General features: G+C 39.5%; 1 protein-coding gene across 4 annotated transcripts in view; it reads right to left on the bottom strand.

Moving 5' to 3' along the window:
- RPS6KC1 (ribosomal protein S6 kinase C1) overlaps positions 1–22015 on the bottom strand; it is an 86323-nt gene that overhangs the window by 4860 nt on the left and 59448 nt on the right. For all 4 annotated transcript variants that reach the window (XM_040059396.2, XM_040059399.1, XM_040059401.1 and 1 more), the window contains 4 exons: positions 13492–15063; positions 13131–13220; positions 1717–1799; positions 903–998 (listed from right to left, as the gene is read on the bottom strand). In XM_040059396.2, coding sequence (XP_039915330.1) covers positions 903–998; positions 1717–1799; positions 13131–13220; positions 13492–15063 — 1841 coding nt within the window. The remainder of the gene's footprint in view (positions 1–902; positions 999–1716; positions 1800–13130; positions 13221–13491; positions 15064–22015) is intronic.

Below are 22015 nucleotides of genomic sequence, written 5' to 3' on the forward strand. Positions count from 1 at the left end.
ATCCACTCTGCTCTGTTCAAAACTACATCTAAGTCCTGCCATTATTTATGCATCCACTAGCAAGATCCTGTTCAAAGCTGAACAGCACAATTCACATGTATCGCTTATTCTTCTCAAGTGGAACAGGTCAGATCTAGGCACCACTTCCACAGTTACGTGAAAATTAGAAGGAAGATTGCACTGACTGAATTTCACGACCCTGTACTCTAAGTTCAGTTAGGACTACCTAAAGCTAAGAGTAAAGCAAAACCTTCAAACAGTACTATTCCCATTAATTTAAAAATTTATTAAAATTATTAAATTAAAATTTAATTTAAAATCAGGCTGGAAGCTTGTCTATATTTTACAATTTTGCCTTTTGTCCAAACTACCACTTATCTTCTGACTACAAAAGTCATTGGATTCACCATTTAAAGTACTTTCCTTAACAAATGGCATCCAGAAGGTTTCCTGGAGGAGAGCTACAGACTTTCAACCACAGTGAGGTCATAACTTCTAATCAGTGTGCTACAGGTTTCATAGTACTTTGAGCTATCTTGCTGAATTGGCACCAGCATTTTTTACTTCAGTTCATTACAAATGTTTCCACGAACATTTAGGGCAGAATTCCTAAAACGTTCAAGCATCACCAGCAGGTGTTTCCAAAGCATTTGCCAAACTTGTTCTTTGAAGAAATGGCAAAGCACTCCAGTTTTCTACAGACCCAGCCAGCAGCAGAAGTCAAAATTTGCAAATGCAACGAGACAACTGGGCAAAACTCATCAGTGCTGACAAAAGAGCCATCCACGTTCCTATCAGCAGCTTTCTGGTTTTACATTTACTTCACCAGAACAAGTCAGGTGGGCAAGTATTTGTCCCATCCACACATTCACAGAGAGAAAACAATTTCTTCCCTCACCTACCTGCTGAATCAGTGATCTGGCCTCCTTCGATACATGGTCTGGTATACTCAAAGAAGTGTGAGTGTTTATTCCTGATGGATGGCACTCAACCAGAGACTGGAGGAGAAAAGGAAAAAGGAAAAAAATAAATCAAAGCAGGAAGCCACATTTATTAATTTCAAAATTGCAGTGTTGGATTATCTCCTAATATCCATGCAAATTTAACACACACAAAGCCAAAATTTAGTGCTTCCTAGTATGAAGTACTGGTTCTGGGAGGAATGTCTACAGGTGCTGATGAGCTCTCTGAGGTACAGCTTTAGAACATTTACATCTTAAAGCTTCTCTTCTATTGGTCAAATTTGAAGAGCCTGGGAATTTGGTGGGCTTTACTTTCTTCATGCAGAGCTGTCAACCAATCACCAGTTTGATTTGGCCAAACACTCTTTATCTCAAAATACTGAATTAATGTGTAACAGCAACATATGGTTTCTACACAGTCTCAGGAAATAATACTGGAAGTATTAGGGCAGAAGCTTTGTACATGTACAGATAGAATGTCAGAGAACTTGGACTTCACTATAGCTATGAGGGCAGCCTAATTCTGATTATTTTTTTTAGTCCTTAGTTTGGTGCAGCTCTATTAAGTTGTTCCGCTGAAGGCTGAGCATGTTTTGTTTCTCTGGTCCCATGGAGACTAAGCAAATTGAGAATGCTCAGCCTGGCAAAGCTCATCTGAGAAAGACAATCAAGGGAATCACACCTGGGCACACCACTGGTGAGAAACTACTGGCCAAGAAGTCACTTTTATCGAGTCACTTGCTCCCAGCCCTACCTTCCCAGTGAGGAGTTCAAAAAGAATGGCACCCAGGCTCCACCAGTCACAGGCTTCTGTCTCTTCTAGGATAGCACCAACCTCTAAACATGAGACATTTCAATTAATATTAAAAAGGTCAGTTACACCTTCAAAATTAACATATATTTACAAGGTGACTGTTTAATGCTGACAGAACATATACTAAATACCAGAGAGCTTTCATTATGCCTGCAATTTAGTTAGCCCTTTAGCCACCTACAGATTGCATTGTCCAAGCACAGCAGCACTACACATTTCATGCATAATTTGTCTTTTCCATGCATACACAGGCATTTTCAAGACTTGTAGGCTTTAAAGTTATGATTTTTCTATACTGGACAATGACACACAGTAAAACAAAGTGTATTTAGAGAATTTACCCTGGCCAGAAGAGCAGGGGCTTAAAACATGCAGAAAAGCAGCACAAGGGAGGGTGCAGTAGCCTACTGCATGTCTCAGTTTTGTCTGAGAGGGCAGGACTTGTCTCAAGGCTAACCCACACCCTTTACTGGGAATACCATGGAAGGCTTTTCACAATGGTCTCATAAAGGGATATCAAATCTACTTCCCACAGCACAACCACAGCCAGTAACAGGCAGTGTATTGCTCCAGCCCAGCCCAAACTGTACACTGGGATGAAAAGTTGTGTCCCCTTGCATCCAACCCAACACTGCTATTGCTGCACAGGCACAAGGGACAGCAGGGAGGGGAGATGGGGGTGACTGTCCCTGGCCATACATACACACATATTCAGTAGCGTGATGGAAGCAGAAAACTTGGCCTTCACTGACTCAGGCTTTAAACTACAAAAATTATTAAACAAAAACAGGCAGAAAACCAGACTGCCATGAAGACGAAATCTTCATTTTGACTGTCAAAAAAAATGCAGAAGCTGCACTAAAATAGCTTTGGTGGCAAAAGCCACACCAGCTCCCCAGCAGAGGACAACAATTAGCATACAGTCACATAGCTGTTGCCGTGAAAAGCAGTGCAGCATGGGCAGAAAAATCCTGCTCATCATTTAATGGAGCTTAGCATGAGCATGGCCAAGGAGAACTCCAGATGAGCCCCAGCCCAGGGTCAGGGAGAGGGAGGCGTCACCCCAGAGCTCCCCAGAGGCAAGGAAGCAGAGCCACGCTGAGCTCAGGGATGTGCTGCCCGTCAGGGATGCAGCTGCCACACAAGCTGGAAGAGGCTCAGCACCTCACAGAACTAAGCTCAGGCTGCTGTTGCAAGAGCAACAAGGAAGCATTGCTCAGACACTGTTTCTTGAGGTAGCACATCCCTCACACTGAAAAGCTTAATACACTTAATGGCCTTGGAATGACCGATAACGTCCCTGTAAGGGTGCCACACATCAGAATTTATTCCACTCCTCACAGATTAATACTCCTATCAGCACCAAGAAACTTCTGCAGAGACGTAACAGCAACCACATGAGGAACTGTGTCAAAATAATTACATGCATTTTTTAAATGTTTTAAGATCCCATGCGAGCACCCGGATGAAGCTGAAATTACAGTAAATTGAGAGAATTTGTAAAAAAACCCCAAAATTTGTTCTTGCAATTTAATTTTAAAGCCCTTCAGAAAGTCAAACCTTCTAGGTAACTATCCTTTAAAAAAAGAAAAAAAATCCCCAAAGTTGGGTCCTTCCACACAAACCAGCTGGCAAAAGGTTTTCAGAGCATTTCTCAGTGAAACCTACTAAATGGAAATGCCTTTTCAGTTCAAGGGAGCTTTCTTCCCAACAAGTAAATATTTTATTATTAAATTAAATTACACACTTATTACAGAATAAGGACAGCAAAGCCAAGAATTAATATGACTGACTACTATATTCTCAGTTCCATTAACTAACCCATATTGACACACCCTAAATTTTAGAATAACGCCACAGAAGGAATTAATCTATTTTTCCCAAAGGCGTTGAGTGGGAATGGGCCTCACGGGTTACAGCCCAACAGAAAAAAAAATTACCTAAATGTGAAAAAAAATGCATCATTCAGAGCACAGGGAAAAGAAATTCTACCAAAAAAAAAAAAAAATTGCTCAATTCTGGTGTTATTTCCCTTTATGTTGGCAGAGATTCTGATGCAATTTTCTAAAGAACCACTGCCTTCTCTCACAGAACGGTTCATTACAGGAAGTAGCACTGATGGACATATATAGAATAAGAGTCAAAAAGCAAACCAGAGTCCACTTCCTCAAAATCCAAGATCATCTTTCCAATGGGAAGAACACTTTCAATATATGCCAAGCCAAAACAAATGTCACTGTAGTTCTCTGACAAGAGCAGCACTGAACTCTTCCATCCACTTTTGGCCACAACCAAAATGACATGAGTGGAATAAATTAAGAACAGGCAAGTAACACAGGTTTCTCCCAGGGCTGAAGGGCTCTGCCTGGGTCCTCATGCACAAGGAGAAGCTGCATGACAAATCATCTGAACCAACACAGAGCAGAAAATGGAAAACTCAGCTAAGGGCAACACCTGAGTCCCATTTTTTACAAAAACTAAATTTCAGCTCAACTTTTTGCCTTTTATGCAATGTCTGCCTTCTGGCTGCTTTCCCTGGTTCCAAATTTTCCCTATTTCAGGTTAAAATAAATGTTTTCATTAAAAAAAAAAAAAAAAAAAAAAAATCACTGTGTATACTGCAAATAAACATGTGTTGTTTACATTTCCTTACTTTGAGCAGGTCACATGACTTCTGATGCAATACTGATCATAATAAGTCCAGGATACCACATCAATATTACTGCATTTTATTTTGACTAAACATCATGGGAAAATTTAGAAACTGTAGATTATGAAGTGCTTTTGAGGGACACAGAGTAGCTAGCTAATGTAATATACTACATAGGGCACAAGCTTTTTTTAAAGCTTCGATATTGCAATAAATCTGAACTACAATATCTGCCTTCACTAAGAAAACATTTTCATCTCAATCCATCAGCAAAGTAATTTAGACAATAAATGGTAGTGACACTTAAGCTTAAGTGAATAACATGGGGATATTTATGCCAAATCTTTCCTTCATGAACCTTGAAATCAAGGACCTAACCCGGATTTGTACAGAAATAAACACGTGTACACATGTACACGGTGTTGGTGCGTCTAGGATTGGCAGAACAACATTTGCAGAAAAAAACATTCATATCACCCTCAAACAGAAAATCAGCAAAATAATAAGGTAGGGTGAAAAAAGTCAATAGCTCTTCCAACTTTACTGCAATTTCATTAAAGAGAGAGCTTTCCTCTTTCCCCCTTCCCAAAGCATGGCCATGACACCCAGCACCAAGTAGCACAAGTCAATGCTAAATTCCAGCACAAAGCAATTCCAACAGCAGCCACTGGGATAACTGAAGGGAAGGAGATTCGTAAACGGCTATCAGGTTTAGACAGAGACAGATGGTGCAGGTAAACACCTTCACTACCCTACACTGTCCTCCTTCCAGAGCAGCTGGTCTCAACTGAAAGGCCAGTTCTTTATGGTTTCCATACTTATCTCAATATTTGCATTATACACAGCAATACCTTACTTCCTGATAAGGGAGACTTAGCTGACAACACCCTGTATTTTAAACAGAGATGCCAGTTCAGAAGAAAAAGCAGAACTTCTCCTCTCAAATTCTCAATAAAGCTATCGATGGCAAACCAAGGCTTACTTACTCATTCTTTACACAGCACCTTAACTTGAAATACATAACCCTTCTTGCTGATGGATTTCAAAAGCTTTTACTACTACACCTGCCACATTTTCTTCCAAAAACAGCCTCCTCCAGGGCTGACAATAATGCCTCATGACCAGCAGGCAAAGTCAGTAGTTAACATGGAAGAAGCCAGGCTTACAGGCAGCCTTAAACATTCACTGTGCAACTCAGGCCAGATGGCTTGTGAATCACCAAGAATAAAACCTTAATCAAAAATTTTGTAGGACAAACTGTAATACAAAAAAAAAAAAAAAAGCATCTCCAGCCAGCTCACAGGAAAACTGGTTCTAGGTGGATGTAGTGCTTCTTCAGACACCTAGGAGTCAGGAAAGGCTTTGCAGTGAGATGGCTTCTTGGAATCAAGAACGGCAAATTGATAAGAATTTCAAAGAAGCCCTTTCCCTTAACCCATACTCCAAGCAGAAACAGCATACTCTCAAGTATCATTTCTGCACTGAAAAGAAAAGGACACCCATCTGAACAGCCATCAGGTGTCTGAAACTGTTCATGAGAAACTGGACTTGTTCAACATCCTAAAAAGAAACACAATGTTTTCCCCTTCTGTGGCCATTAAGATAAACATTGCATGAAAAACCATTAGAGGCACTGGAAATTCTGTTTACCTTACACTCACTTAATTTTAAAAGATTACTGTTTTATCCTATTTTGATATCTATATATGTAAAGAAACATTTGCAGAGAATCAAATAAAGTAACTCCAACCTAATTCACTCTCATCAGACTCAGTCAGCCAAGATACCATAAGATACAGTCACTAAATAAAACATCCCACAAGCAATCCGGCAATAATGCTTTGCCTAAAATGCTTCAGCAATTTATAAAGCACAGTATTGAACCATCTATCTTTAAGTATAGGAGTTTATCATGGTCTTTAAACAATAAAGTAGTGAGGCAAGTCCAATGAACATTTGCTAAGATCAAATGGAGTATGCAAATAGGAAGTTTCATTTAAAAGTTATTCAAAAACATAGGAGCATCTATATTCCTCTTTGAAAAAAAAAGAAACAAAAAAAAAAGGAAACTATGTTCTCTTTTTCTTCTAGCAGCCCAAGATGGAATCAAAACTTCCTCTAAAATAATCATGAGACAAAAGAGACAAAGTTTTATTACAGTTCTGTTATCAAAACAAAGCAAACATTAATTAATCTCACAGCTAGCTCCATTTACTTTCACAAAGCATCTTGAATACTATTTTCAAGGTTTAGTCCCATCTGCAATAATACTACCACCAATAATAATAATAGACATAAATAAACACAGGTAAAGTACAATTTCTTCTGGAGTTAACAACTGGCTTTTATGACGGCCAGACTAAAACATCAGATTTTTACAAATCAAAAGCTTGGGTACATATTATCGCTTATTCTAGTTACAGAAAAACCACAAGACCATGTACTTCACCTGAAACACACAGTGTACTTACAACAAGCCTGAGATCAGATTTTTTCCAGAAAGTACCTGATGCTCTCCCCAAACCTATGCTTTCAATTACCAACTCCAAGCTCATGACATTTTGCTATTCTGGGAGCAGTCAGTTGTCATAGTTTTCTGTGGGACACTCTGGGGTCTTTAGAGAGCTGTTCCACTCCAAAGGGTTGTTGGAAAACTGTTACTCCCAGCCTCACAGGAATAAGCACTTTTATTGCACCTCCAGACCTTATTCACACCAGCCATGTATTTTTCATGTTAAAGTTTGATCCTGTTTCCTATTGCCAGGGCTTTTCAAATCAAGCTAGCCCATCCCTCTGATTTTGATGCCCAAAGCTCTTTCACCTTCCAGATTTTTTCTTTTCTTTTCAGGATAATCCTGAGACATTAATGTCACACAAAAATCTAGGACAGAGTCAGAGATAAAAAGCAGGAAGTCCCGTCTTACACTATAACCACGTGACCAGCCCACCCCTCGACACCTCTCAGGGTCAATGGCACTTTAATCTACCACAGTTATTTTGCTTCTTAAACAATCTACTCAAATTAAATTATTATAATACAGAATAGCAGATTTAATGAGTGCCTGCAAACTCCTACTGAAAAACACACAAATAATATGCAGGTTTTCCTGCATCAAATGTCTATTTGGTAAACAGAGGCAAATAATAATCTTTTTCCTTATTCAGTAAATAAAAATTATAGCATGCAGGCCAATAATATCAACTAGCAATTTTTATTTTCATGCCATATATTTTAGGTGACCAGCTGCACTCTGCATCTGTATTTTCAATTGTTTAAGAGAAAAAGTGACATCTTCATTTGGGAGTACAAAAATCAGGTTGCACATTGAAACATTTTTGTATTTTTTTTTTTTTTTTTTTTGGAACAAAATCCTTTACACACAAAGCCTTCTTTTTGCTTAGGTTTTGCACTGTGCACAAGTAACAGCAGGTTACATAAAACCAAATTTACCATATATTTATGTGTAGGCTTCTGTGAATGCTAGTTTGTGTAAATAAGGCTTGATTATAGCACACAGCTTATGAAAGCATCAGAATAATACGATGCATTACTGATGGCCAGTTTCCTACTTACATTTTCTATGAAGCTAAGCTCCCTTTGGCTTTAGGATCTCAAGCAGCAAATCTCCAGTTTTTAGTAAACACAGTCTGGTGAAAACTTGCTTAAACAAGAAAAAAAAATACTCTAAAGGCAACCCAGTTCTGAAAGCTCATCCTCCAAAAACACTACAGGGATGCAACAGAAAGCATCCCTGCTGCTGGAACAAGAACTCAGGGAGTGTAAATAAAACATCGCATTCACACATCATATTTACACAAGATGTCAGACCAGCAAGCTGCTTCTACAACATGACACCTCACAGGTTAGACTGAAAAAGCACCTTAAAGATTTCTCTTCATGAGAAAATCCTCAACTGTTTCACCCTTGACTAGGCAATGGCTGTAGACAATTCTTTCTCACATGTATTAAGCATACTGAAAAGGGTTTGTTTTTTTTTTTTAAAGTTACCAATTTAATTTTTAGAATTTTAACTGTCAAGAATGGAATACAATTATTACTGTATTTAAAAGTTAACAACTCTTCACATGTAAGACCACAATGCAGGCGAAGCCAATACTTAAAATAACAGAAGGTGATAATTTGCATTTCAAAATTCATCTATCTTGCTTTTCTCTCAATTAGACGAAAACATGGTGATCCACAGGTTTGTGTGTGTGTGTGTGTGTTTCTTTTTTAAACTTATTTATAGAGCAGAATAATGGCCCCCCTGCCAGGCTGGCATTTGCTCAAGTTTCTGTCCATGTAAATTGAATCTGTTACTGGAATTTTCCCCCCTTCAGAATACCAAGGCACATTAACCAAGAGATAAAGAGATACATTGCTGATACTATCAGCCACCAGACAGGTGGATAAAGCAAGGGATTTTTTTGTTAGTTTTTGTGGGGATTTTTTGGACAAATATGTGATAAGAGTTCTCAGGGGGCATGGAGAGCAAAGGGCTGTTTAAACAGAAGTGAATCATTCTCATCTGATCTGCTAATAACTTTGTATTCAGACATCAGCTGCTCAGCACACTTTAAAATGTTCAGAAAATAAAATTACTATAAAGAGGAGGAAAGTTAAAGGAAACAAAACACATAAACCTCACAACAGTCACCTTAGCCATATAAACACAAGAGAAATTCTCAGTTACAAGTGCTTAATTTCTTCTTTAAAAGCAAAGAGTCATTCCTGGCCAAACCCCCCACAGTTTTACTTGGTGTTGAGTTTATATGGTATGATTTATAATCCAACGTTTCCCTTGTGAACTAAAGAAACAACATTTGACTTATCGTAGGTTAACAGCAAGGATTTAGTCTGGCCATTAATCAAAGTATAGCACAGGCACTACTTGTAAGCATCTGCAGACAGCTTTGTTGGTGCCAGAGTTGGTTCAGGAACTTTTGGTTTTTCTAAACTGAGCAGAACTACCCAGCAGCAAAGAGTTACCCCAGCCATACCAACAGATTCAACGGCACCGTAACACACCACAAGAGCACAATTCCTGATGTGCAAATCATCACAAACGAGCCGCATCTTCCGTCTCCAGCTCTTAGGAGAAGTAAAGCAAATTAGGGGCAGCCAGTGCGACAGCAGCATCCATTAATGGTACAATGCCACCTCCCGTCGGCAGCGGGGAAGCGCCACTCCTGCACAGATGTAGGAGCGCTCGTAACTTACGCGCGATGCAAAATGCCAATTGCTATTTCATACTAAACTGATCAAACTGCTCGCAGGGAGCGGGATGCAGCTTTTTAAGCTATTCCCTTCCCTCGTCTTTTTGACACTCCCGCATTTATCATTGTTGCAGTTGTTCTCTTATTTTATATACGCACTGCATAATGTCTGTTTGACACAGGCAGTCAAATTGCATCTCCACTTCTCATAGGACAACAGGAGCTGAACAAGTCCCTGCGCTTCACCAGGGCAGGGATCTGATCACTGTCGCTGTAGCGACACTGCCTTGCTTTACCTTAATGCAAGGTTACGCTGTGGTGTACAGAAAGCCTTAAAACACAAAATCCTAGATCCCACAAGCAAGTTCCACATAGGTGAACCTCTATCCTCCCTTGGCTCCGAAAAGCTTCCACACTAATACATCCTAGCCCATCCAGCAATTAGTTTTCAATACATAAATTGTAGAATTTAGACTTCATGTTTTTCTTCAACAAAGAAAACTTAGTATTTAAATACATCTTCATGCAATTTACTGCCAATCGCTTTATAACTTACACTGTAGAAAAGCAACATCTGAAACCTCAACAACTGAAAAGACACAACTGTTTTAAATACGTTTAAAATTTTAATATAACTCTGCAATACGATTTCCTACCTATTCTAAGCTGAAGCTATCCTGCAATGTGTTTAAATTTCACATTCATCCTCCCCTTCTTCTGCCTCCAAAATTTACTCCTCAAAAATCAATGCAGAAAAACAATTGCAGCCCTGAACTCATTATCTGTTCTCGGTCTCTGATAGCAGACCCTAAAAAACTATGTTTATTGACAGACACGTTCCATTACTTACATACACTGAAAGAGTGCACTAAATTGTTGAAATCAGGTAGCACACAAATTATCATATACAAATCTATTCTATCTCGAACTCTATTAAAAACAAACAGCAAGCTAAACGCAACATTTTTACCAGCCAAGTTCCACTGCATCCTTCAACCAGGAGAAAAAAGGAGAAGGAAGGCTGACAACCCATAGGCAGGGCAACCCAGCATATAATCCTGAAAGCATCAGGAAAATTCAAAACGAGATAAAAACTCACTTTGAGTCACTTATTTTAGCCACCATGTTTTAGTAAGGTAAGAAATCCTAAGACCTGATAAAATTTTGTGAAGATAATTGCTCACCTTTACAAAACTACAGCATTTCCCTCAGCAGGAGGAAAAAAAAAAAAAAAAAAAAAAAAAAAAAAAAAATTGAGAAAAACTTATATTAAAAAGAAACTTAAAAATAATATTATAACCTCAAAACTTCTTCCTAATGTCACTGCCACTTTCACTGCCAACAACACTGCACTGAACTGAAGCACAAATATAATTTCAAAATCATTATTCCAAGAAGCAGCTTGAGGAGCAATGCTTTCATGATAAAGGGGTTCCAAGGACATGGTACACCCCTCAAAATGAAAAAGAAATTTGTCATCCAAATGAAGCTTTTTATTTTTCCCTGTAATACTGGAACCTAGAGAAAGTTTATTAACGTGAATATTTTTTTAACACTGGTCAAAAGTTCTAAAGCAACATTTACCAGCTGCAGTAGCCCTAAGAAGGCTGCTGTAGACTCAGCTACACACCAGTACTGAATCATTCCTCACCACAGAATGGCCCTTGACTCCAAATTTTGTGCTGCTAAGTATTGCCCTCCTACTAAAAATTAACATGTAACAGCTACACTGAAGTACAAGCATGCTTCACAGAGATAACATTAAGATCAAGAAATATGAAAGCAAGGATCATGGAGCAGTACCAACTCATCCACCTTGAATATATCTAATATTTGCATTTGCAAATCCTCACCTTGCAGCTCACCAGTTTCAGACTCACAAAGCAAATGCAGCCTGGGGTAGGGCAGAGAGGGCAGAGAGGAGAGGGCAACTTCAGCAAAAAAAGCCCGGATGGGTACCACACCTGTGCTGCGAGGTGGAAATAATGACGGTGTGGAAAACTTTATTCTTGCATTCGGGGACTTCTAAATATTATTTCAACTGCTCCCTAAACACTTAATTACTGCAGGAGTTGACTGGTTGGGGCTTAGGGGGCAAAAAAAGTCTCTCTTTGGATCCTCATTAAAGTACAGAAAAATTAAGCTTTGACTTTCACAGCTCATTAATGATGACAGGGTGGGAAAAGGCTGCACTTCCATCTTTGCTAGAACTCAACTGGGGAGCGCTTTGTTCGAGGCTGGCTTAGGGAGGCAGGAAAACACCTCTCTCTAACAGGTTGTCACACATGTTGGCAAGCAGGACAACCATCTATTTAACAAACACAGTAATTGCTGGGATTCCCCAATTATCTTGTTCTTGAATGAAAGTGGCATGAGGGTAGAACGAAGGTGTTAGATTAACTTTGATAGGTGAAAAGAATTATTTTCTGTAATACATACCCTTTTGACTTGAGTAGAAAAGATTTTTTTTTTTTTAATTTATCTCAAGAAGTTGACATTCAAAGTTTGTTGAGACCTTACCACCTTTATTCACAGAGACAGTTCCTTGCTGCATTGCACTTGCAGAACAAAAACACAGAACACCTGATGCCAAACTAAATTCAGGACTTCCAGGGCTGGTAACTCTTATCCTAAATTTTTCTAAGCACATTTGCAGACTCTGAGCTTGAGGACTACCTGCATGCCAAGTTGCAAAGCCTGGCCAGACCATGCACTCAGCAGAAAGTTATGCTGGCATTTCAAAGTCGGAATAAAAACGTAGCAATTTCAACTCTAAACGTTGTTTTTATAAATGAACTATGAATTTTTTAAAATATGAAGCTGTACGTGAAACACCTGATTTTTGGCTGTCACTGCCAAAAATCACAGACCACTATATTAGCAGAAAATAAATCTAATAAAGGAAAAGAGGGAAGGCTCAGTTTCAAGTGCCATCCTTGCTATAAAAACCCAAGAGATATTGATTTTATCACCCTCATGATTGATGAAAGAGGTTCTAAGGAAAGAGCTCTCTAAACTATTTCAAAGCCCACTATAGCTCATCAAAAATGTCAGAGGCATCTCTGAGCCTGTTAGGGTTGTATTTTTCAAACCTCCGTGGTTCTCCCTCCACCACCCATGTCCTTTGCATGTATAAATTTTTGTATTTTTAAGGGTCTTAGTGCCACCTTTTCAGTTTCATTTGCTCTTTTCATTTACCAAGAGGTACTCACACACAGGAAATAACTGGAAGAAAACAGAACATTCCTAACTTGCTTAAACAAGACATTCAGTACAATTACACGTTATGGAAATGACATAACAAACACCACCACAGTTCAACAATAAAGCAGTTATGAGCCCTGTAGCTTTTTAAGACATTAAGGAAAAGAAGCAAAGAAAACTCAGATATTGCATGATCTCAAGCTGTATGCTACAGAGACTATATGAGAAAATGAAAGCTGCTAATCTACTTTCCAAGTGAAACATTGTAGGTGATTGCTCTAACCTGGGGCACAGTACATTCTCTCTATGGCATCGTTGTCACAGGAATCTTCAACCTCCCTCCACCTGCTAAAATACGTTAGCTGAATGTGTCCTAAAAACAAAACGACAGGAGAAATCAAAACATTTTTCCCTTCCATTTTCTGCAGAAGTGAACTGTAATTACTCCTTTTGTAGCTAAAAACAGTATCATTAAGAATAATGGCATCATTAAGTACTAGAAGCTATTACTGGGGGTGAATTTGCTGCACTGATAATGAAGCTCTAGACAGGAAATGAAGATACTAATTACAAGATAAAACGCCTACTCAGTTAATTGGAAGCAACAGCGAATAAAAAGAAATGCATTTGCAAAAGTTCCTGACCTCTATCATTCAATAAGATGTTGTTTGGGTTCAAATCGCGGCACACAATTCCTTCTCTATGTAAAGCATCAAGGGCTACCACCATTTCAGCTGCCCATCTTTGAATGCAATCCTCTGGGATATTGAACCTGGAGGTTAGCGCCAATCTTTCATCGAGGTCCTGAAAAATTTGATGTATTTCCTTCTGCCCTGCTCCTGCTATTTTGTCTTCCTCCTCTGGTGCAGTCTTTTTACTTTCAGCTGCTGGTGACATAGAAGAGTCTGCCGCCTCTTTCCTGCTGTCATCCGCTTGACTGGAAAACAGCGGCACTCCTTCCTTCCTTGGCACACCTGTGTCCAAGCTAACCTCGTGAGCACAGGAGAGCGGGTTGGAAACATAGGAACTTTCCTCTTTGATCATCATGTTTGAAGAGCAGGCCCCAAGCTCTTGCAACAGAGGCCCACCTTCTGAAGCACCCACCTCCTGGTCAGAGGTAAAGAGGGACCCAAGGGCTCCCTGAGTGACACTGCTTTGCTCATTTGCTTCCTTGTGGGCAGGATCGCCCACTTCTGGTGCCACATGATTTGGCTCTTGATCAAATGCTTTGCATGGATCTGCAGAATTATTTAATTGCAAGACATCAGGTGTTTCTAACAACTTAACTTCTGACATGTCCCTATCAGATTTTGTAAACTTTGCTGGCCTTGACACGGCTGGCTCCTCTGCTTCATCAGACATGCCAGGTAAGTTTATTAGGAGATCAGGCCTTCCTTCATCAATGCTATTCACATCATCAACAGCAGCATCCTTAAAGGAGATAACTGGCACAGAGTCATTTGAACCCCTGCTCACGGTGTCATGAGCTTTCAGACCCATTTTGCTCTCCAGGGCATCCAAACTTCTGTCATGATCTGGGACGGAAAACAATGGCTTTAAAGGCTCTGATTTCAGGTTATGTAATTTTTCTCCAAACTCAAGCCCCAGGAGCTCACTAGTGCTATCTTTGCTGTCTATCCTGAAGAGCTCCATGGGGCTGTTCTTGGATCTAGTTAACGAGTCCAATATCCTAGTAGGGCTGGCTATTTCCGACTCAGCATCGTCGATGAACAGCTTTCGTTCCTGAGGTGCAATCTGGGAGGTGAAGCTGTCACTGCCAACAACACTGCGCTTCTGCAAGGAACTCCTCTCTTTGGTATGCAGCCCTCCACTCTCTGCTTTAGCCACTGGCTCCTCATTTAGGGAGCCAGAGTCAATTTTTTCCTGCCCGTACTCATTGCACAACGTTAAATAACTAGTGGTGCACTCTTCTTCTGAGCTGGATGGCGAGTCCATCCACTTGGAACTCTCCTGACCATCTTCCTGGATGCTGCTGTCATCCTGAGAGCTTGGTGTCAGGCTGCTCCTCAGTGGGACCACCTTCAGCGTGCTCTCCCCATAGCTTTCTCTGGAATCAGTGCTGCTACCAGTTTCTTTAGGTGTTGGTTGCTCCAGGTAAATTTTAGTTGAACTGGATGTTCTGGATTCAGGAATTTCAAAGCTCTCTTCAGGACTTCTGTTTAGAAACTTACTGACGTAAGACCACAGTTTCCCCCCTGAAAAAAAAAAAAAAAGAGAAAAAAGGGAGGAGATCTCTTAATTTCACTCAAAATAGACATTTTTTTAATGAAACAGGAAAATATCCTCACTGTTACTATACATTCTACCCTTATGTCCACAGAGTTATTTGGATCTGCTACCTCAGCACGAAATAATTACTGGGACCACAACTTGCCTTTCACATAGATTTGTGTTATTACATAAATATTTAAAGAGCTGCATCTGAGATTAAGCTGCTGCTTTTTTGTTTTTAAACTTCAGTAAAGTCTCATTTCAGAGTGTGTCTCAAGTTGCACAGTGGTCACTACTCTCTACCTGCTGCCTCAAAAGAAGCAAAAACTAGAGAAGATTAAATTGTTTAGTGCCCATCACCACTTCTGCCTACACTGAGTAATTCTGTATCACAGCTCTAAACTCATCAGCAACATTAGTGGAAATGAACTGAAAACTAAACAAGTTCAGTAAAGGAAATTACCATATTAGCAGGATATTTATTTTAAGGGTCTGTGTATGTCTTTGAAGAAGTTGGAGTTTTAGTTAAATACTGGTATATTTCTTGCATTAACTTTAGAATTCAAAAAAAGCTGTTTCTGCTTTGCTGCACCACACAAGAATTTATCAATACTTTAAGTTACACAGGCAAACAGCTCCTTCACAGCATCTAAGAAAACTGTATCTCCAAAAATAAGTTACATTTAAAAAAATACAAACTAGGACTTTTCATGTTTCCAAATGCTGCACATATTAAAAAAAAAGTTCACAGATTTCAAAACATAACTTTAGCAAAATAAATCAGGAGTTTACTGTACCTCTTATATGTGCCAAAGAATTTGGCTTAAAGCTAGAAAGTCTCCTTTGATAACTTAGGGAGAAATGCAATGTCAAGACATTTCAGCTTAAAAGCCTGTACAGAAACTCTGGAAAATGCAGGAGTTTGAATAAAATCTTTGTAAAAGAAAAAATAAGCATCCATCCCACTGGGCATCTCCAAAGTTGGTGGGGTTTTTGTTGTTTTGGGGTTTTTTACTTATTTGGATAAAAGAGAGTTTTATATTTTTCCAAAATACATTCTTTATTAGTTTGGGGTTTTTTTAACACTCCCTTTATCGGGCAAAATTCCTTTAAAAAGTACAATAAAAGAAGAAACTATTTATCATTGCCTAGGAACAGATTTTCTATACTCCCAGGTATTTCAAATAAAACTTATCAAAGACAGAAAAACCTTGACACTTTAAAAAATTAATTTGAATAATATAATGTGAAGTTTTCCTGCCCTCCATCCCCCGGCTAAGACAAGACTTGTTTTTCAAGGGGAAAAAAATATCTCACTGGTTGTGGTGAAAGTCAGTATATTAAAAACGCTAAGAGGGAATACTAACAGCTTGAGTCCAACGGTAAAAATGAAAATTTAGGTCTGTTAATCCACCTGGTTTCTGCCATAAGTACAAAGAGAGTGAGCACCAGGTCAGGATGACCCTTGCCACCTTCTAGAATGTGATGAGAAAGGATACCAGGTAAACCAGCAGGAGCAAAGGGAAGCAATGCTCACAGAGAAAGGAACAAGAACTGCTATACTGACCACTGTATGGAATAAGCACTTTAAATTCTTACCCAGATGCGCATTCAAAATATGCACCCCAAAGGGTGCCCTGCCACAGCAGCAAGGCACAGCCCCTGAGTCCCTCCCAGCAGAGCAGCAGCCCCTCAGCCCAGCGAGGCAGGGCAGGGACGCACTCGGAGCCTGCCTGGCCACAAGTGACCCCAGGCCCTGTGTTGGTGCCACCGAGGGCCCTGGCCCTGCCAGAGCTGCCTCACGAGCAGGATTTCACCCCTGTGAGAAGCAGGGAGCCCGTGCAGGCTCTTCAGGGGAGGCCACTTGCTTTAAACACAACACGGCTCCCAGCAGCGCAGCAGGGCAAAGGCACCCTGCCCTCTGAGCCCTGCAGCCTGCGCAGCACTTCAGGATCACTGGGCTTCAGCTGGTTTGGTGAAAACAAAAGTTGTCCATCCCATAATCACCAGTAATTCTTTTCTAACTATATGCTTCTACATTTATTCATATTTTTGCTCTAAAATGGCAGGGAGATAAAAAAAGGAAAAGAGAATGAGAACATACATAATTTTTACATATGTATGAAAGAGGTTATTCTCTTTTTCACGCTTTTATCCATAACAATTAATTTCCTTTAAAATGAAATTACTTCAAGTACTATACTAAAATAACTTTTCCCAGTTTATTAACTAGGCATGGAATTATCCAGGTCTATTTCATACCAAACAATAAAATCTAATTTGAGAACCACATCCTTACTGCATTTAACAAAATGTGATTTAATAAAAAAAAATATATAGTCTCCTCATCCCACCTGCATTAAGATTGATTAGCACAAGCTAAATATTTTCATCTACATATTACTAGTGTTTATTACTTGTGCTTCACAAGCTTCTTATGAAAACACAAATCTCAGGTGTCAAAGCGTGTTCATAGACCATGATCCATGAAGACTCACATAAGATTTTTGGAGCTTTGGGAAGTGCCTGGCACAGCACCACCTCAGCCTCCAGGCACGGTTTTAATGCGTGTACGAGCACCATCGGTGCTTCCTCTGAAGGAAGTTGTAAGGAAAGGTCTTCCTCACAGAGGCCTGCCTTGAGCTTTGACCCAGCGAGGCAGAAAGCTCAAAACCTTCTTCATGTGATCTTTTGTCACATCTTTTTTTCCCTGTGTCATTACTGGACACCAGGTGTGCTTTTACATGTGACAGAACAGCTCTCACTGACCCAAATGTTTTGTACCCCCACACTAAGATATAAAGGGGCTGGGTTGCCCAGCAATATGAAAAATGCAAGAATTATCAGTGCATAACTTAAGTTTTTCACCTATTGACTCGTCAAGCTGCTCTCAGGACAACTCCTATCCTCTGCTCCCTCTGCCTCACTTCATGCAAGATTTCATAAAGCCTCCACTAGATTTGTGCTTCTATTTGCTTTACTGCAGCTTAAAATGGGAGACCCAAGAAAGATTCAGGAAGGAAAAAGAGACATGTTGGGATCAGTACTTCAAAAATACACAGAAGAATCACTGGCAGATTTGAGAGGTTCAATAAACATATTAAAAAAGACAAGAACAAAGAAATCTCTTTATTCTTACGTTGCTCAGGAATTCACCACTGTCCACTTGTGAAAACAGCGAGAACTGCAACAATTCATTCGGTTTTGCAAATCTATTACCTTAGGTTTTCAAAAGGAAGTTGTTCGTTATTAATGACTTGTATTTGAAAAACCACGGTGGAAATGATTACTTACTGCAACTTCAACTTAAGAGTTAAACACAAGTAAACAAAACAAATTATGTCCAAACATGTTAACATACAAATATTTCAAGACTGGCCTCCTGGTCAAGTGGAAATACGTAAATAAATGCCATGCAATAATTGTGTTCTATAGTGAAAAACAACAATTTTATTCCTTTTTGAAAACGTCCAATCCAGGGTCAAACAAAAGTGATATTTGTATCTGCGTATGTAATTATGCCTTTATGAATGACATACTAATAATCTTTCCTCCTCTCCCCATGTGTTGTGTAAGATCAAGAAAACCCATTAGCAAGCCACACTAATATAGTATCAGGAATCTATAAAAACTAAAATTACAGAAATCAATCCAAACAAGTAAGCTTCAGTCACTGTCAAACAGTCCAACAGACCAAATAACTATAAAAGCTACAGTATTAAGCTAAAGTTTATTAGTGTTTAGTACAATTTCAGAACTATATTATAAACGTAATTAATTATTAAGTTGGTTTTCTTCTACCATCAATTGATTCTACAGCCAGCCTAGTTCAATCTTTCTGGTTTTACAAGCACATGAAAATCATCAAGTTCCACATTCTTCTGCAGTTATTCAATGAAAAACTTCTTACCAGTGCCATAGTTGACCACATTTCCAGCATTCTGCAGCTTATACCTCTGTTTCTAGAGGCAGAATCTAAAAAGTTAGTGTCCAAAATAATCAACAGGAAATTCAGCCTAAAGTGACCAAGCTGACTAGGCATCTTTTATGTTCTTTCAAACATTTCTGCAGCTTTTTTATTAATAGCACTTGACGTAGGAACACCAAAAAGAAAAGTACAGAGACTATATATGACAGGATAAAATGAAACCTAAGTGATCAGCAAATTTAGTCTCTTAAGTATGCTTTTGTTCCAGCTGACAAGAAAAATTCATGACTAGTTGGATTTTTCCTCATCCAGTGCTCAGACACTTCCCATTTCAGCTTCACACCCTGAAAGACTAGCTGACTAACGAGACATATTCCAAAATGAATCAATAGCTTTTGCTAGCTTGGCCCACAGGATTATTCCCAAGGATGAAGCACAGCAATTCTCGCAGAAGTGGAATGCAGCTACGAATGCAGCAGTCACTGCATTTAGGAAATCCCAAACAAAGTCAAAGTGAAGAACCCAGGCTTCCAAATAACTGTAATGTGATAGGGAAGAAAAACAGAGTACTGAAAGACATATGCTTGAATTATTCTCCAAAACTGGGCCCAACTCTCTACATCACTGACTAAGAATTTGTGTATGGCCAAGACTTCCAATCCTAAACCATGCACCTCATGAGAATTAATAGCCTTCCTTGCTGGAAAAGGAACAATTTCATGGTTTTCAAAGAATCACTGTCCTCCTTTTGAACAGAGACATACCTAATGGTAAACTTCACCGTGTTAATGCAATGGCTACAAAAAATGAGGCTTGCACAGTTCCTAGGCCAAAAGCAAAGCAGACACACAGGCACTGCCCTGGTAGAACAATATTCCACAGCATCCCAATGGCAGCCACAGTGGAGTTGCAGCTCCACGTGAACGGGAAGCTGAGCTCCTGCCGAATCTCTATCATGACAGCAGTTACAAGCACCAGAGTCCTGTATCTGCAGTCCTGTATTTCCAGTGCTGCTGGTGAATCTCTGCTGCAGAGTTTGCTAGTTTAGGCAAAGCTCCCACTTCCCAATGCACTTGGAGCAAAAGCTATTATTCCAAAGCAGCCTCCTGAAAAAGTCACTTCCCAAGGAGCGTATCACCTTCCCTACATTTTCTGATGGCTGTCAAATACTTACAGCTAGCATTGTCTCCTCTCCTAACAACAAATCCCCAGCTTTGCAAGCCGGAGCGCTACCTCGGTGCTGTCTATCAACTGCTGCGTGCAGCAAGCCTCTGCAGCAGGAAGTTACTTGAGTGCTCTCCAGATTGATAGGAACTCCAGCTTGTTTATGCTTAAAGAGATTTGACAGCTTCTAACAGCCACTTAAACTTTGATGTCCCATGGAAGCCCCCCAGCCTATTTTTGAAGCATCTGTTTCTAAAATTTCTGTAGGTAATAGTGCCAGGAAGAAGCGAGGCCTTATTAACATCAGATTGGCTCTCTCCCACACTAGAACTTGCCAAGTGCTTTCCAACAAAGCTACAAGATAACTTTATGGACTATTGTGCTTCTGATGCATCCTTGACGTCTCTCACTGTCACCAGGAGAAAAATCTCCAAGAGGACCCAAGACCTCACTCACCGACTCTAAGCATGTAACACCATCATGATTTACCGAAACAACCAACCAACCAACCAAAGTCTTCTTGAGTCTGTGGTCAAGCTTGCAGAATTCCATACGTAGCCCAATAGTGCTGCACTTAATAACACAGTTAAAATCTACTATGTACAGGAAACAGTGAGCAGCTTGGCAAACATATATTGTCCATTCATAACATTAAAACCTCTGAATTTGCTACAAAACGAGGCACTGCCCATTTAATTTAGTATTTTACCTTTCAAACTCACAGTGGTGTAGCTAACGTACCTAACATCGTAAATCAGCACCACTTACAAATTTGACTGGCACAATCTCCTTTCTTATTGGAATACAATTACTTGGAGTATAAATATTTAAAGCATTCATAAGTCATGAAATAAAATATCAAAATACTTATTTAAAATGTACTGTCTTAGAAATTTTTGCCCTTTTCCAACACCAACTACAAGCACCTTCTCTAGTCATATCTGGTCTGAGACAGATGGACAAGATTTTAAGACAGGTTTGTCTATAGGGATTCCTGGTATTATTATCCTTGTAATTTAAAGAATGAGTACTACAACATAAGACTGATCTGATCAAGATCGTCATCAGTGGGTTGAGCAAGACTAGTCTGCATATAGTGCAGCATAATTTTAACCCAATTTTTATTTATTCTTTATTCACACAGAGTTAGAAGCCTTTCTCCTGAATCACTTTTCAGCACCAGTCTCATAGGAGGGTGAGGTGCAGTGGCCATTGCCCAGTTCAGGATTTGGGATAAGGACCTACACCTGCAACACATTTATTGAATACATTCTCCAGGAATTTACCCATCACTGTGTACCCCAGCTACCCGTCTTTACAACTGAATATATCACTCTTCCTCTCCCTTTGCATGTGCTGAGCCCAGACAGTAGGTTCATGAAAATGGAAGAGCTCTGATCATGCAATATGTCTATTTTTCTCCCTGTTACCACAATAAAATTAACACTTCCTGAAGATTGTCTTTGTCAACTGCTCACATTAGGCCTTCCTTAGAATTTCTTGTTCTTACATCTGACCACTTCTCTCATGAAATCCCGCTACTACTTCACTCACTTTTCCATCTGTCTGAAGGAAAATCATTCTTCCTAAAGAGAAGAGCAAAACAGTAGGACTTCAGAAACTGCAGAAATATTAGGAAGTTTTTTTAAATTATGTAATTATGCTAGCCTTAAGGGCAGCTGGTCTCTGGCAAGGGTTGTGGGTGGGGGCTTTTTGTTTCATTTGGGGTTTCTTTGGTTGTGGGTTTTTAAAAATACTTTTTCCCCAAACAAAATGTAACAGCTTATGTGGAGATTGCAGCTTAGGTGAGAATCCCCCAATTATCTTGTGTATTATTATATACA

The sequence above is a fragment of the Hirundo rustica genome, chromosome 3 (assembly GCF_015227805.2).
Source record: "Hirundo rustica isolate bHirRus1 chromosome 3, bHirRus1.pri.v3, whole genome shotgun sequence".
Classification (NCBI taxonomy): domain Eukaryota; kingdom Metazoa; phylum Chordata; class Aves; order Passeriformes; family Hirundinidae; genus Hirundo; species Hirundo rustica.